The sequence below is a fragment of the Pecten maximus genome, chromosome 16, assembly GCF_902652985.1.
Source record: "Pecten maximus chromosome 16, xPecMax1.1, whole genome shotgun sequence".
NCBI lineage: Eukaryota > Metazoa > Mollusca > Bivalvia > Pectinida > Pectinidae > Pecten > Pecten maximus.
In genome coordinates this window covers 25,740,554-25,758,716 of record NC_047030.1, presented here as the reverse complement: position 1 = coordinate 25,758,716, position 18,163 = coordinate 25,740,554, and the positions used below count along the sequence as shown (strand labels likewise).

The window sequence follows — 18,163 nt, the reverse complement described above, 5'->3', positions numbered from 1 at the left end:
GATTGTACCGATACCAATATACTCACCATTAATCAACAAGAACACAATCGATAGCCACAGAGTTGTCCTTAAGCCAACATTGATAGTTCTACGCCCCATGACTCCTTGGAAGTGTTAGGATTGTACCGATACCAATATACTCACCATTAATCAACAAGAACACAATTGGTAGACACAGAGATATCCTAAAGCCAACATTGATAGTTCTACGCCCCATGACTCCTTGTAAGTGTTTGGATTTCACGGATACTACACTATATAAATGAAGGTGCTAACATAATATCGATTGGCTTCAGTGATCTATTTTCTATTGGTTCCACATTGTGACTACGGGTAATCAATTCAGAATAGCCTTGCGGGTAATATGCTAGTGAAGTGGGCTTTTTTCATTTCCTAACTATATTCTTAACAACTGAGTTTCTTTCTAAATTTTCCTGGACACTGTTTCACTTCCGGCCTTTGAGATGAGAGTTCGCACCCGGCTATATGTTCTGTATTACCACTGAGTCGTGCTAGACACAGTTAAACCTGTTGAAAGGGCACCTCTATATACAGAACACTTTGAAAGACAGACACATCAGACCCGCTCCTTCCAATTTACTATATAATTAACCTCAGTATAAAGGACACCTGTATATGAAGAACAATTTTGATCTGTCTCTTTGGTGTCCTTTATAGACAGGTTTGACTGTATGAGGGAAATTCGTGCATGAATATACACTGTCTTTATCTCAGAGTAGTTGACGATGTAAAAAAAAAAGGAAAATCCACAATCTAAGCACACTTTGTCCAATGAATACGTCGGTTTACGTGTGCAGTGGTTTGCGATGGACGCTGTTATCTTAGTTGGTTTGACATTTGGGACACTCTAATATTATCGATTCAACACGGACCAACCGTAATGGGTGTCGAGTGGAAACAGACAATGGCAAAATTATGTCAGATTTGTTTTATCTGTTTGTTGAAAGGTCTTCTTAAAATGACCCTTACTGGCCATCATTAGATCTGTTTAACATAGTATATAAGGATGACCTGATTTTAATCAGATTAATGAGATAATCCGGCAACAGAACACATTGGCATTAAAGCAGGATAATGATTTCATCCCACATCTCGTAACGGTATCCAGATAGAAACGTTTTCATACGATAGATAAAGAATTGTTAGCAACACAAGAGATTGATAAATAGTTTTGATGAACACTCAAGATAATTGTAAACAATTTGTAAATAAAGAAAGAAGAGTTAGTTATTTTCATTTAGGTTGTTAGACAGCAGTGAAACACCTTAGGTCTATTTTCCGGGTAAATTAAGTGTAAATGTATTGATTTCATCAAATTATGAGGTTGATCCATCTCCGCTTCTTTCTTTTTATTTTGTTTAGACCCATTTCATTCCTCTATTTCCTTTCTGGATTCACATTTGGCCCTTGGCAACACTAACGATTGAAGAATGAAACATTTGTATGGTACAGTTTTCTATTCATGATTTGGGATTTACCAAAATACACCGATCATTCGTCAATTAATTTGGATTCTGAGAAATAGATGATCTAACTATTTACACAAATTGCAATTTGAGTTTGACGGAGCAGACAGATTGACAGATGGGTTTGTGTTTTTTACACAATTTCAGAATGGTGCATAAACAGATAATGATGAAATCTACGTGTATACATACATTGAAGTTAAGTAAAATAAACTAGATGGGTTGTATATCTTATGCAGGACAGTCTGGCCATCGGTCAGGATTTTCTGGATTTTCTGAAAGTGTGTTTACACCGTAAATTTATATGTAGGTTTGCCTACAGGGAAAAACGGTACCGAACAGAAAAGGTAAGATTGCGGGAAAACTTAATGATGAGCATATGTCAATGCAAGTTTGATTCCGTCTTTTGGATAGATATATTTAATTTCAAATATGTTTCAGAGAAAACAAATGTGCAGGGAATTGTGTCCTTTTAAGTAAAATATCAGCATATTATGGAATTTTAAAGATTTTTTGAAGTGGCTACCATAGTATTCAAAGGTCTGGAAAACAGGGAGAAAATAAGTTCATTTATCCTTCACAGCTTAAAATTGCAAGCGTAGTATAGGTTACAAATATATATACTTTAGTATATTTAAGTGGCTATGTTTACATATCTATAACATGTGCCTTATTTTTCAGAATTGGATATTTTAATTGTACACGCTACCTAGAAGCAGACCAAGAGGATGCTGATCTTTTGAAAACAATAAATGTACTATTACGACGCCATCACATCTAAAATTCTCTGGTTACTGTACTGATACAATATGGTTCTTTATGTCGACGGAAGATACTGAAACATTCATGATGGACTCATTGAGCCGATAAGATAGGTACTGATTTTAGATATACGTTACGATGAACGTTACACCTACTGACACGATGTTATCATAACAGCCAGTAATAAATATAATTATCACGTGATTATAGTCCTATCTAATCACTGTATCCTTGTAAATATTTCTGTAATATTTACATATCATGTTATGGCTTGGTTTTATTTCTTTAACGCCCTATCAACAGTTAAGGTCATTTAAGGACGGTCTCTCGTCCGGAGCTTTTGCCGATTTGCAGTGCTACCTCACTGAAACATTCTGCTGAAGACATCCAGCAGGACACTCCACCTGGCTACATTATAATGACAACAAGCAAACCAGTCTTCCTATTCCCAAAATGCTGAGAGCTAAGCAGAAGTAGCAATCATTTTTAAAGACTCTTGTATGGCCCGGCCGGAGTTAAGAACCCAAAGCCTGTCTCACAGGGGCAAACGATCAACTAAAGGTCAAAAGTGAGGCATTGTCAAGGGAGACATTAAGAAGAAAAAAGTTTATTCAAAAAGAGAGCAAAGATAATATACCAAATTTAGTCGCCTCTAACGATATTGCAATGGGGCAGCAGGTAAACGTAGGTAAACGCAGGTACGCCCTTCCTGCAGGGCGGTATGTTATGTAAAGATATATGAATATATGGAACTATTAAATATCAACACAGAATGACATCAACAATTAATAGGAAGCATGGTTTCTCTATCATGAGTTTTAAACCAAATAGTTAAATATCTAGCTAGAGTGTTTATTTGGTATATAATTTATCATGGATCGTTACATTGTAAAAGGCCTATTGGGATAACATGTATACTGTTGTAAGGGTAGATTAGAGAGATTAGATTGTAAATTATTAAAGCATCATGCTTGTTACAGTGTTAATGATTAGTTGAAACGTTTCATGTAACAGGAATATAAAAATCAAATCGTTCTCACGAGATGGAAAGGAAACGTCAAATATCACTGGAGTAGGAGACCCTCATTTCCTGCACGGAGTGGTCTCCTTTGCGGCTGTTTGTCAATGATTGACGAACAGAAAAACAATTATTGTCTTTAAGAATAAGACAAAAAAAGTGGAACGGTCAACTGTTTCCAAGAGGTTTAAAAGAAACAATGATCTAGACTTGGAACCATATATCATTTGAAGGACTTAAATCACAATGATTTGTGGAAAAAACCTGACTATTTAGGCTATCTCTACTCTTCTTTTGAGCAACATCATTTTTTATCATTATCATTTTCAGTATTTTAAACTTAAATTATGGCCCTGGTTGAAGGATGATATGGTTCTTTGACCCTCGGGTGACATCCTTCTGGTTAATAAACCTCCATAAAAATGCAACCAAGACTATGTGTTGTAAAGAGGATCTGCCCGAACCGACCTTTCCGAGCCAGCGTTTGCGAGACAAAACCCGATGATCGTACACGTAGTATTTTTGTTATTTCGTTCCAACTCCCTGCTGTTACAGCCAGCTTCAGTCAAAACCAATGTCCGCCTGATGTGGAGGAGTTTATAAATCATAAACCAATCAAACATTTGTGTACATTTACATATAGTTTATTAAAGTAAATAGATGAAATGATATAAGCAATGCATTAACATGTGTAGAGTAGATGGGTGTATATTGTACAAAAGCCTGGGGATATCTTATCTTAACCACTGCCCTACCAGAGAGAGAGCAGTTATCAACACCTAGCCACCACCCGATAGAGTGATATCTAACCCTCCAAATATATTTTAACCTTTAGTACGTGTTACGTGCCCTACACCCGAACGTAGGTGTGCCGATGTTATCGGAGCCTTGGTGGGGAGGCTCTCCTCCCCTGAGGGGATGGCCATGCAAGTCAACATTCATCTCTGCGCAGCTCCTTTTATACCCCTGTCCCCTGGTCCTACATGCAACCTGCATTGCGTACCCAGTCTGTTTGAGCAAATCTATGGCATATTGCGTAGTGAGGTCGGAACTCTTCCGGCAACTCACCAAGATCCGGTAGTCGCCCAAGTTACACCTGTAGCCTAACACAATACACAGACTGTTTATTAAAGGGGCCCACGGTGTTAACGATATAACCACCGATACTGATAAGCCACAGTAAGGATATTGGTGTAACAGAAGAAAATGTAGCAACCAGACTGGGGTTCGAACCCGGGACCCTCCGAACTCTAGACGGACACTCTACCACTGAACTACCTGGTCGCCGACGATCGACCCAGTCCAGTTCCGCTACATTCCTTCCTCCTTTTTTCAAGTCTTCGCCCCCGAAGACCACAAGTTCGGATATTCCCTTGCTAAGCATACCCCTAATGCTTTAAACAAGGGTAGGCAAGCTTTGAGGCTAAACCGAATTATTTTAGGATCAAGGTTACCATACCTAATGGTGTATCAATTATTGATTCAAGTTCTCCTTCCGAATCAGATTTAAACACATAAACTTTATCAGTGTCAATTGTAAACTTTTCCCCTTCGCCCTCGTTTTTCCACATTGATAGGGTTCGCATGTTAGCCTTTAGCTCCTCTGCCATCGCATTTTTGCATTCTCTTGTTTTCGGCCTAAGATCAAGCCAAAGAAAAATACAAGATTTGCTATCTGGCACGAACTGATCAACTAACGCTTGAAAATTCTATTCAGTTTTCCAGCCCAATAGTCTTTTCGTAGCGAAATGACCGAATAATATAGCATATGGCATATAAATTACGACAGCAATTGAGACATAATTTACTGGCACTGAATGAAAATGTACTTCAAAAACAAACCTTCAACAAGAACTTCACAGAGAGTGAGATCTGGTGATTTTCTGTTTGATATCCGTAAGTACCGGCCCTCAACCTGCTCAGCACATGCCACGTTAATCAGGTCACCAGCAATGAGTTGTAGTCCGGTGTCTTTGAAACATGACACAGCGTCTCTTAGCTCACCGTTCGGATCAGTGTCGTTCCTCATAGAGACTTCTATCTGAAAACCCGCCAGTCGTTCAGCTGAAAAATATAATGGCAACACATACCCCTGGAACAATTTTTGTCAAATGACTCTCTATGGTATGTGTTTAATGTCTTGTATTACATAATGTACTTGTTCGGAGAGAACTTCAAAAAGCTCTGCCTGCAATCCAGTCTTTTAGTCAATAGTGTTTCTTATGTTAAGGAAATTGTTTGAAATAAAAAATAATAATGAAATTGAATATTCCTTGAACGCTAACGATATTTTTAAAGTTAGATAAAGCACAAGTCTTAATTTGTAAAAGCATTACATAACCAGAGTCGTTGCGGTAATAAAAAAAATAATAGCCGGAGTGATGATAATTTGAAAACAGAGAATATTTGTAATAAAACGAGACCGTAACCCCAACTCGAAATTGGTAAAAAGAAAGGCAAAATAATTATAAAACTGTAGACTGCTTTAATGATTATACAAACATCGGCATATGTAACATAAGATAAGATCACGTTACCGGCACGAACTGTTAAATGAAGATTCTGAACCACAGAATACCTTGAATTAGTTCGTTAGGTCTACAAATTAATTGATTAGTTAAATTCATTGAATATCAAATAAACATGAGTTTTTAAAAATTGTTCATAATACAATTCTATTACCAAATCAATGCCACGGTGTTGAGCACATAAAATTTTAGCAGCTTTCAATAGAAATGACGAATTTGATACCATAGAACAAAGTTTTAGCAGCTTTGAATAGAAATGACGATTTTGATACAGTAGAACAAAGTTTTAGCAGCTTTGAATAGAAATGACGATTTTGATACAGTAGAACAAAGTTTTAGCAGCTTTGAATAGAAATGACAATTTTGATACAGTAGAACAAAGTTTTAGCAGCTTTGAATAGAAATGACAATTTTGATACAGTAGAACAAAGTTTTAGCAGCTTTCAGCAATAGAAAGTCAGGTCTCAGCTACTCACGAAATAGAGCCCTGTTGAGAATTTCTACATGAGTGATGGAATACTTCGACCCCAGATCAACCTGCCACCATGGAAACGTATCATCGAATCCCGTACGAGAACAGTAGCCGTCGCAATACACAGGATTCCGGATTCCGTCGACAGCTTTCCAAGCTGAGCCAGACACTCCTTTGCATGCCTGTGTGAAGGTTGATGATTGGATTGCTGGCTTGTTCAATGCGATGTTAGTAAAGGCATGTGAATATTCAGTCACTACAAAATAATGTTAATGACAGATTCATTCAACAACATTCGTCAGCTTCCATAGTTTTTTTCATGTTGCTTTTTTGTTGTTGTTTTTTTCAGTTTGGGGGAGGGGGGGGGGGGGGGGGGGGGGGGGGGTTAATATGGTACACTTCGATTTGGAATTTTTCTATGGCTTTTTCTTTTGATTTTCATTTGAGCTCTTTTCCATCAAAGCGAGAGCAAGATCAAATTTATTTCAAATGTGGGTTTTATCAACAGCCAGTGAGATGCTACGATTGGCTGCGCATTATGACTGCATGCTCTTCAGTTTTAAAAAATCCTTGCCGATAGGGCGTAAACATGTATCGGCAGCCCAAAAGTATCATTTATAAGGTGCCACATTTTATATCGCGGCCGCCACTAAATTATTGACGTTGGATACAGAAAATGAGGACTGTTTCTTTGAAATAACACCTTCGATAGTTTGATTTCATTATTAAATCACAAAAATTTTATCAAAATAAAAGTTTTAATCATTAATTTACCATAATTTTCAGATTAAATCTTTGTCACTTTTTATGTCCTTTTGTTTGAATGATAAACAACAACAAAAAAAAAAAAAAAAAAAAACGGTAATTAAGAGTCGTCCTCAACATTAACGTTTTCCTTGTTGGCACTTTTAGGCTTCCATACAAACCAAACTTGAAGGGAATACCTCTTATGATTAACTTTATAACACATTTGGTATACATATCCTTTTTTTGGTCCCAGATGTTGCAATGGAGGCGATTGATTTGTGTACCTATATCCATACTGATGAACAATAGCCGGGCGTTGGAATAACTACTGGTGTTTTCCCTTTAACGGTGTAATATCATCAAGGGGTTGATGATATTACATCACATTATCTTATTCTTCATTTCCTGGATATGCATTTGTCTTCATTCCTTTACAGTGCGTTGATATCTTCATTTAAAGTTTGAAATGCTTTCCAATCGGCTTCATATTTTCAAAATTAAGAACGTCTGCCAAGATGTGATTATAATAGCCCTACCACGCTTTTACTGTTTTCAAAATTTTGATTTAACAACTTTACGAATTGAAAAATTGAAATCAAACCTTAACAACACTATATCCCGGAATTCACAAATGTGACCTTCAGCAAAAAAAGGTACATGTATATGTCATTTTAAAACAAACTGGACTGCCCTTCATAACAGCAAGCTATTGGCCATATAGCGCCAAGATTGAGCCTCTTTGTTATTGTGATTGCTTAATAAAATACCCAAAGATAAATTGCGTAGACAAAGTCAAAATTATCACTTTGTTTCGATATCTTTTGCAATGACATACTGAGTGAAAATGAAAATGGCCGCCGGTGGTGTCAGATACGCGCACTAATTTTCCTCCTCTCTGGTATAAATTGAAACAGCTGCTTGATGAAGTTAAAGTATAGCTCTTCTGAATCTAACACTCAATTTGAACCGAAAGATGTCTAAAACGGGTATGTCTCGCAATCTCGATCTATAATGCTGTAGGTTGTAATTGTTTTTGAAATAATAGCGGGAGCTAAAAGAGCGGGTTGAAGTTAGCAGCGGATTCGTTATTCGTTATTGGGGATTCGAATAACAAATCCGCTGCCAGCTTCAGTTCGTTATGCTTAATTAACATTTCCTTTTATTGACATTTTGATGTTGGTATTCAAATAAATAATTCGCTGCAGCAGCGGGTCGGGCTGTCAGTTACACATATTCAATTTGTATGTTGTGTAGGCTGTATGATTAGAGATTCGAATAACCAATTTAACATTGGCAGCGGACTCGTCCTTTGAATCCCCTATAACAAATAACGAACCGCTGCTAACTTCAGCCCGCTACCTAAAAGTCCGAAGCAGGTTAACGTCGCTCGTATTTCTCATGGATGACAGGTTTAGCCTGCTTTATCGACGGAGACTGTCGTAAGGTTAATTCAGCAGTGGAACTAATTTATTTGTTTATGGTCATATTTAATCGATATGACGATGGATTGATATAGCTTTGCACCAGAGACAATACCGAAACAGGAATAATATAAAATGCCTTAGCCCGGCAATGGCGACAATTTGGTATGATTACATCTGCGTCTTGCTCAATAAATAAGTTGTTTGAAAGGCACGAGGATATCACAATCGTAAAAATGTCCCAATAGTGTCCAAGTGGAAAACTATCAAGTTAATTAATTTTAATTTTAAATTAATTGCTGATTAAGCATTCCTTTTCACCATTGTCATTACGATATGGGTGTCTTTGTATTGGGGGTCGGTTAGTACATTTATTAAAATTGATTATTTGTCTTGTAGACTTTACACCCTGATTATTCATTGGCTGTGTGAAGTTAGCTCAACATACGACATACGACATTCAAAACTTCATATCTTGTGTTTTTACCAGCCAACGAGGTAACTTTTGAATGTTCAGCGGCTGAACATTCAATATTTGAATGTCGTATGTCGTATGTTGAGCCGCTGAACATTCAAAAGTTACCTCGTAGGCTGGTAAAAACACAAGATATGACGTTTTGAATGTCGTATGTCGTATGTTCAGCGGCTGAACATTCAAAATCTGAATGTCGTATGTCGTATGTTGAGCCGCTGAACATTCAAAAGCTACCTCGTTGGCTGGTAAAAACACAAGATATGAAGTTTTGAATGTCGTATGTCGTATGTTCAGCGGCTGAACATTCAAAAGTTACCTCGTTGGCTGGTAAAAGCACAAGATATGAAGTTTTGAATGTCGTATGTCGTATGTTCAGCGGCTGAACATTCAAAATCTGAATGTCGTATGTCGTATGTTCAGCGGCTGAACATTCAAAAGTTATCTCGTTGGCTGGTAAAAACACAAGATATGAAGTTTTGAATGTCGTATGTCGTATGTTCAGCGGCTGAACATTCAATATTTGAATGTCGTATGTCGTATGTTGAGCTAACTTCACACAGCCTTATTCATTATATATTAAGTCTGAATTTTCATAAGCGCAATATTATAGGGTTATTAATCAGCCAATTCCATATTGGCCCTGTTATTAGGCCAAGGTCTGTCATATTGGAACGAGGCCTAATAACAGGGCCAATATGGAATTGGCTGATTAATGACTCTTTTATTAATTAACTACTTGCATATTGGTAAAAATATGAAAAAACGCATATTTTTGTCAAATAACATTTAATGACAACAATACATGTAATAATCAGTTCAACAAATTTAATGACAACAATTAATTCAATAAAAACATTCTAACAAGAATCATTATAATGAGTCAGTTCAATTAATTTAATTTATTCTTGAGAGCTGGATAGAGATCTAGACTGATGGGAATATTTCATTTGTTTCTGTGGCGGCATAAGAGTGATGGTAATGTTACCTCCGGATACGTTTGCACCAGATAAGAGAGAGAAAAGGGCAGATAACCCTGTTCAGAATTTGATACTGTACTACTGGATGCTATCGAAAAACTGAGCCAATACGAGAAAACTGGGCCAATATGATATTAGCTCAGTTTTGCCCATATTGGCCAAGTTTTCCAGTGATATTGATCGGGCCGTTTTTTTCATATTTTTACCAATATGCAAGAAGTTAATTAATAATAGATATTACATTTTTGATTACAAAAGGTTATAACCGTTTCAATTTGACAGTGTAAAAGGCAACGCGTTCTATGAAGATGTCTCTCTAGGAAATTGTCAGGTTCACAACATCAATCTAAATATCAATAACAATATTTGTATATGAACATAGGTGTAAAAAAAACGTTTATCATGCGAAAACTTATACTATATTCGGTGTTAAGTTTTCTCTCGTTTTATCGATTATGAAACAGAATTACGCTTTTGTTTGAATGACTGTATTCTCTGGTTTTGAAAAGATTTATGTAGATACCCTCCACCTTGCTACATGCAATTCGCTATAACTGGATTTTCTGCTAGTTATTCTTAATATGCGCTCGACACAACCAATGTCATGTAAAGGTCAGTACATCAAAGTATTGGGCCTTTTACGGTTCGGGGTCGCGGTGGCCGAGTGGTTATGGTGTCCCTGCACTTTAACACTAGCCCTTCACCTCTGGGTTGCGAGTTCGAAACCTATGTAGGGCAGTTGCCAGGTACTGACCGTTGGCCGATGGTTTTTCTCCGGGTACTCCGGCCTTCCTGCACCTCCAAAATCTGGCACGTCTTTAAATTACCCTGGCTGTTAATAGGACGTTAAACAAAACAAACCAAACCATTACAGTAAAAATGCCGTATCTGACACCATTCTATGATCATTATAGAGTGTCAAATCATGGTCTGAGCAGAGTATAACGCCATTTCGTTTATATCGACACATCAGTTCGTGACGTCTATAATGACATAACCGTCCATGGCGTCTTTAACAACACATTAGTCCGTGACGTCTTTAACAACACATTAGTCCGTCACGTCTTTAACAACACATTAGTCCGTCACGTCTTTAACAACACATTAGTCCGTCACGTCTTTAACAACACATTAGTCCGTGACGTCTTCAACAACACATTAGTCCGTCACGTCTTTAACAACACATTAGTCCGTCACGTCTTTAACAACACATTAGTCCGTGACGTCTTTAACAACACATTAGTCCGTCACGTCTTTAACAACACATTAGTCCGTCACGTCTTTAACAACACATTAGTCCGTGACGTCTTTAACAACACATTAGTCCATGGCGTCTTTAACAACACATTAGTCCGTCACGTCTTTAACAACACATTAGTCCGTCACGTCTTTAACAACACATTAGTCCGTGACGTCTTTAACAACACATTAGTCCGTCACGTCTTTAACAACACATTAGTCCGTCACGTCTTTAACAACACATTAGTCCGTGACGTCTTTAACAACACATTAGTCCGTCACGTCTTTAACAACACATTAGTCCGTCACGTCTTTAACAACACATTAGTCCGTCACGTCTTTAACAACAGATAGATGACATTCGATTGAAAGCTATTGAAGTCCAGGTGAAAAAAATAGATGATATTCAATCGGCGTTAAATTCGCTCTCCGTTAGAGTTCAAAAGGTCGAGGTTAAGGTCAATGATGTTACTGAGGTTACACAGGAATTAAAAGACAGTACTAAATTTATCAGTGACATGTATGATGACATAAAAGTAGCTGTAGACAAAAACAAGGATGGCATTGTCAAGGTCGATGCTAAGTGTAAGGACTGTGTAGTTAAAGTCGACGGTGTTTCAAAGGATTTTAATGCACAGGCAGACGAACTTAGGGAAGCTGTCACTGACCTACAATGTAGATCTATGAAATGTAACCTGGTGTTTTCTGGTCTGAAGGAATCTAGTGGGGAGCATACTGAATTATTGGTACGACAATTTATACAGAACGAGCTGTGGATCGACGATGTTCTGGAATTCGGCAACGTTCATCGGTTCGGTAGGCAACGTGGCAACAAACCTCGACCTATTGTAGCGCGTTTCCTATACCAACATCAACATGACATGGTATTGAGTAAGGCGTTTCGGTTAAAGGGCAAGCCTTATGGTATTAATGAACAATTCCCCAAAGTCGTCGAGGAGGTACGTAAAACACTATATTCCATCGCAAAGGAATTGCGACAGCGCAGACATAGTGTGAAGTTCGTCAGGGACAAAATGTTTGTCGATGGCAAACTCTATGACGGCAGTGTTACTGCAGGAGTGCAGGACCATGATAGCACATCTTTTCGATCTTCTGCAACTAGGGATCGCGCATCATATAGTAGGAGAAGACAACGTGAGCCTTCTACGCCTGATGGGAGAGTGTCCTCCAGGCAGCCGCCATCTCAACGCGCCAAATATGACAACGTCACAAGATCGCGTGACAGAAGTGTAGATGAGGATGAGACGTTAGAAAAGGTCGTCACCAGATAGGATATACAGGAGAACATATCCACTGTTAAGATATGCTCCTGGAATATACACAGAGATTTTTGCAATAAAATCGTAAACAATGATTTTTTGGGAAATTTTGAAGGATGTGATATAGTTTTCCTTAGTGAGTGTTGGGTAAAGGATGATTTCTCAGTAAATGGGTTTGAATTTTTCCCGCCGTTCAAGAGAAGTAGATGTAAGGGAGGGGATATGATTTGCTTATTCAAACCTTGGATTAAAGAGTACATTTCACTAGTTTCCGTTGAAGCTGATAGTGTCGTGTGGATTAAATTGGATGGTATATTATTGGGTAATAACATTGACACATACATATGTTTTGTTTATATTCCGCCAGAAAGAGCGACCTTTTACGATAATTATGACGTTGATATTTTTGAAATATTGGAATCAGACATTGCAAAGTTTACTGGGTTAGGTAACGTTTATGTTACAGGGGATTTTAACAGTAGAACTGGTAGGGATAAAGGTTTTATTTCCTTTGATGTATTGCCGAATTTTAGAATCATGAATGGTCGAACACCGGGTGACAGCAATGGTAAAATAACATTTTATAACGCTTTAGGTACAAGCACCATAGATTATTTACTTTCTCATAGCGATCATATGGATGATGTGAGGGATTTTAAAGTTGGAAACTTCAGTGACTTTTCTGATCATGCCCCGTTGTTTTTCAACTTGTCGGCATCATTAAGTAATACTTGTAATTGTTGTGGCACTAGTGAGCGGTGTAAAGTCAGTTCAGTATTATGGACAGAAGAGGCAAAATATAAATCTGCTGGAAAAATTGATGAGAATAGATCTTTAATAACTGCCTCATTAGATGAATTAGAGAATTCTGCAGAAAGTATTGATTTATGCTTAGAATTGTTGACGAACAATATACATTCTGTTTTTGATGAATTTTGTGTCAATGAGAAATTTGTGTGTAAATGTGATTGTTCATGCCACCAGATGACTAAACGTAAGTTTCAAGAGCCAAATAAGCCGTGGTTTGATAGGAAATGCAAAAGATTATATAATGAGTATAAAAAATCATTGCATTCGTTTAATAATTGTAGATCCCCTGGCAACAGAGAAATATTAATTCGTCAAAAGAAAACGTATAAGGTTTACGAATCAAAGGTAAAACGTAATTATCTCCGAATGGAAGGAGATATGTTAAACATATTAAAGACAAATGACCACAAATCGTTTTATAAGCATTTTTCAAAAAGGAAGAGTCAAAATGTAGGTAATTTATGCCTGGACCAGTTGTATGATTATTTTAAAGGTATCGCTAATAATACAGTTGAGGGTTCTGAAGTAAATTTGGATCAAATAAGAGATTATCAGTGTATATATCCTGAACTTGACAATGCTTTTAGCCTTGAAGAATTATTAGCTGCAATTAAGGGGTTGTCTAGAGGTAAGTCTCCGGGGCTAGACGGGATCCTTAATGAATATCTCATTGAGTACAGTGATGTTTTTGCACCAGTTTTATTGAAACTATTTAATACGATTTTACACGTTGGTTATTTTCCTAAAGCTTGGTCTGAAGGAGTTATCATCTCTTTGCACAAGAAAGGAGATAAAAATGACGTTAATAATTATAGGGGCATCACTTTGATTAGTCATATAGCAAAACTATTTACATCACTTTTGAATAAGCGTCTGTTAGAGTGGAGTAAGAGTGAGGGCGTCATAACTGATGCTCAATTCGGGTTTAAGCCAGGAAGTGGTACCAGAGACGCCATTTTTGTCCTTAATAGTTTAATAACTAAAACATTACAGAGCAATAAAAGATTGTATTGTGTATTCGTTGATTACAAAAAAGCGTTTGATAGTATATCACATGGTAATTTATGGCTAAAGCTTTGGAAATCTGGGGTGAGAGGACGTTTGTTAAATGTTATTAAATCTGTATATAATAGTATAAAATCTTGTGTAAAATTACATGGCGAGATATCTCCTATGTATGACCTAGAGGTCGGTTTATTACAAGGAGAATCTTTGTCGCCGATAATGTTTTCCCTGTTTGTAAACGATATGGAATCAGAACTTATTGAATCTAATTGTCAAAGTTATCAAATACAGATGCTTAACCTTTTCTTGATCATGTACGCAGACGATACTTTTTTGTTCTCTGAGAATATTGATGACCTTCAAAATATGCTTGACTTCTTGAAACGATATTCTGATCGATGGAATTTGTCCGTCAATGTAGATAAAACAAAGATTGTGGTATTTAGAAAAAATAAGCGTTTGTTTCCGAATGAACAATGGAGATATGATGGTAAAGTTATTGAGATAGTAGACCAGTTTTGTTATTTGGGTTTAGTTTTTAATTACAATGGTAAGTTTACAATAGCACAAAATAATATTGCTATACAAGGCAGAAAATCATATTATCTTCTTAATCGTAAAATGAAAAAGTTTATATTAAATGAAAATACAAAACTGTCATTGTTTGATACATACGTATCATGTATTCTGAATTACGCTTGTGAAGTGTGGGGCTATAACACTGCGCCACAGGTTGAAAAACTACACTTGATGGTTTTAAAGTCGATTTTGGGCGTTAAAAGATCTGTTAACAATTCTATGGTGTATTTTGAACTAGGACGTTTTCCTTTTTATATAACGAGAAAGATGTTTATTGTTAAATATTGGCTACAACTATTGAATACTGAAAACTGTATATTGAGGGCTTGCTATAATGAGTTATTCGAACTTAACATTAAAAAGCCTAATAGCAAAGCAAATTGGGTTTATCATTTGAAAAATGACTTATGTTCACTTGGTTTTGGCGATGTATGGTATGCACAGAACGTACCAAATAAAAACATATTTTTGTTATTGTATAAACAACGGTTACAAGATATTTTTATCCAAGAAACGAGAGCTAGTTTAGAAAGCTCTTCTAAGTGCACCATATATAAACACATCGTTGATACGTTTATCATACAGGACTATCTCAGTAAACCATTAACTTTCAAAATAAAACGAATAATATCCAAATACAGATTAAATGCTCATTCGTTGAATATTGAAATTGGTAGGTACAGTGGTATCCCTAGACACCAAAGGCTGTGTACTTTGTGTGATAATCATGAAGTTGAGGATGAAGTCCATTTTATTTTGTTATGTCCAAAGTATTTGGATTTAAGGGTGAAGTATTTAAAACCATATTTTTATCGCCGTCCATCTGTTTTCAAAATGACTGAATTGTTCTGTAGTACCAATGTAAAAACTTTAAGAAATTTTGGAAAATATTTAATTCAGGCGACGGCCAAAAGGAAGTCACTGTTACTTAGTTAATAAGTATTTATATGTTTGATTAATAGTAAATTAATTAGTAATTGCACAATAGTTTTTTCTTTATCAGAAACTCCTAGAGAAAATATGTCTAGGAATATAATTTCAAGTATGTGATTGTCTTTTTATGTCTTAAAAATTCGTGTAGTTTAAAATTGCAATTGTAATATTGTAATTGTATGATATACACTTTTTGTGATGGCAAAAAAAAAAAAAAAAAATATTAACACATGCTTTATTGAAATGTATAATACTTGGTGTTACATTAGCTGTGTTCTCCGCCGTCTTGCGCAAATGTAAATTGTTGTCATGTGTATGTATATTGTGATCCTATATGCTATTTGCATACGGAATAAAATGATTGAAATTGAAACAACACATTAGTCCGTGACGTCTTTAACAACACATTAGTCCGTGACGTCTTTAACAACACATTAGTCCGTGACGTCTTTAACAACACATTAGTCCGTCACGTCTTTAACAACACATTAGTCCGTGACGTCTATAATGACACATTAGTCCGTCACGTCTTTAACAACACATTAGTCCGTGACGTCTTTAACAACACATTAGTCCGTCACGTCTTTAACAACACATTAGTCCGTCACGTCTTTAACAACACATTAGTCCGTCACGTCTTTAACAACACATTAGTCCGTCACGTCTTTAACAACACATTAGTCCGTGACGTCTTTAACAACACATTAGTCCGTCACGTCTTTAACAACACATTAGTCCGTCACGTCTATAATGACATATCCGTCCATGACGTCTTTAACAACACATTAGTCCGTGACGTCTTTAACAACACATTAGTCCGTGACGTCTTTAACAACACATTAGTCCGTGACGTCTTTAACAACACATTAGTCCGTGACGTCTTTAACAACACATTAGTCCGTGACGTCTTTAACAACACATTAGTCCGTGACGTCTTTAACAACACATTAGTCCGTCACGTCTTTAACAACACATTAGTCCGTGACGTCTTTAACAACACATTAGTCCGTGACGTCTTTAACAACACATTAGTCCGTGACGTCTTTAACAACACATTAGTCCGTGACGTCTTTAACAACACATTAGTCCGTGACGTCTTTAACAACACATTAGTCCGTCACGTCTTTAACAACACATTAGTCCGTCACGTCTTTAACAACACATTAGTCCGTCACGTCTTTAACAACACATTAGTCCGTGACGTCTTCATCAACACATTAGTCCGTCACGTCTTTAACAACACATTAGTCCGTCACGTCTTTAACAACACATTAGTCCGTCACGTCTTTAACAACACATTAGTCTGTCACGTCTTCATCAACACATTAGTCCGTGACGTCTTTAACAACACATTAGTCCGTGACGTCTTTAACAACACATTAGTCCGTCACGTCTTTAATAACACATTAGTCCGTCACGTCTTTAATAACACATTAGTCCGTCACGTCTTTAATAACACATTAGTCCGTGTGGTATATCCCGACACATTCGTCCATCACGACACATTCATTTATCACGATACATACATCCATCACGTCTATCACAACATATTCGCCCATCACGATAATATAATGATTATCCGTCCACCACCTCTACCACGACACAATTATCCGCAATCTCTCTCCACCACGACACATTCGTCAGCCACGACACATTCGTCCGCCACCTCCATCACGACTCATTCGTCCGTCACATCCACCACGACACATTCGTTCACCACGACATTTTAGTCCGCCACGACACATTCGTCTGCCACAACACATCCGTCCATCACCTCCATCACGACACACACGTCTGTCATAGCACGATCGTCAATAAAGTATATACATTTGTACAGTAAACATTTGTGTTGATATTTGAAGCAACGTTCCGTCAATCCAGAGAAAAAAAAATGGCATTTTAAGAAAAACTTATTAAACAGTAAAAATAATTATTATATACATGAAATAGAGAGTATGAGTACATTCTGAGTATAGTAGGCAAATCCTACCTTTAAAAGGAACTCTTTGGTGTCGTTGTATACAGTACAATGTGACAATTTACTGATATCACACATACATGTACATGTAGTGAGGCGAATCTTATTTATCAAATTGCATAACATGAAGTCGAATCTGACTTTTAAAAGTTACAGTTTACTTTTTTGGAACTTAGATAATTAATATGCATAAAACATATTTTTATATTTTATCTCACTCTAAAAGATGAAGATTTGTATCCAAATCCCCTATCGACATTTCCATTATCCACTCATTATACAGGTAACAGCTACACTTCAAAGATCGTGGAGCACTGACTACTCTCACACGATAAATAATGCCGCTTTAACTGTTTGATAAATTTTGATAATTCGTTCTGTAAAGCTATCAAAAGATAAAAAATTGTTTTTTTAAAGATGTCAAACCTTTCTAATCCCGATACGGTGTTACT

At 36.7% G+C, this 18,163-nt stretch overlaps 1 protein-coding gene across 1 annotated transcript; it reads right to left on the bottom strand.

The window, feature by feature from the left end:
- Positions 1-4,861: 4,861 nt before the first annotated feature.
- Positions 4,862-7,308, bottom strand: LOC117344720 (fucolectin-7-like). The gene is made up of 4 exons (XM_033907550.1): positions 7,299-7,308; positions 6,272-6,523; positions 5,110-5,331; positions 4,862-4,905 (listed from the first exon to the last, which is right to left on the bottom strand). Exons 1-4 carry the CDS (start codon positions 7,306-7,308, stop codon positions 4,862-4,864), a joined length of 528 nt encoding a protein of 175 aa, XP_033763441.1.
- Positions 7,309-18,163: the final 10,855 nt, after the last annotated feature.

Coding starts and splice junctions, on each gene's coding strand:
- LOC117344720 (XM_033907550.1), bottom strand. Junction 5,332..6,271: donor TCTCAACAGGGCTCTATTTC/GTGAGTAGCTGA, acceptor TATATTTTTCAG/CTGAACGACTGGCGGGTTTT. Junction 4,906..5,109: donor CTGTGAAGTTCTTGTTGAAG/GTTTGTTTTTGA, acceptor GCTTGATCTTAG/GCCGAAAACAAGAGAATGCA.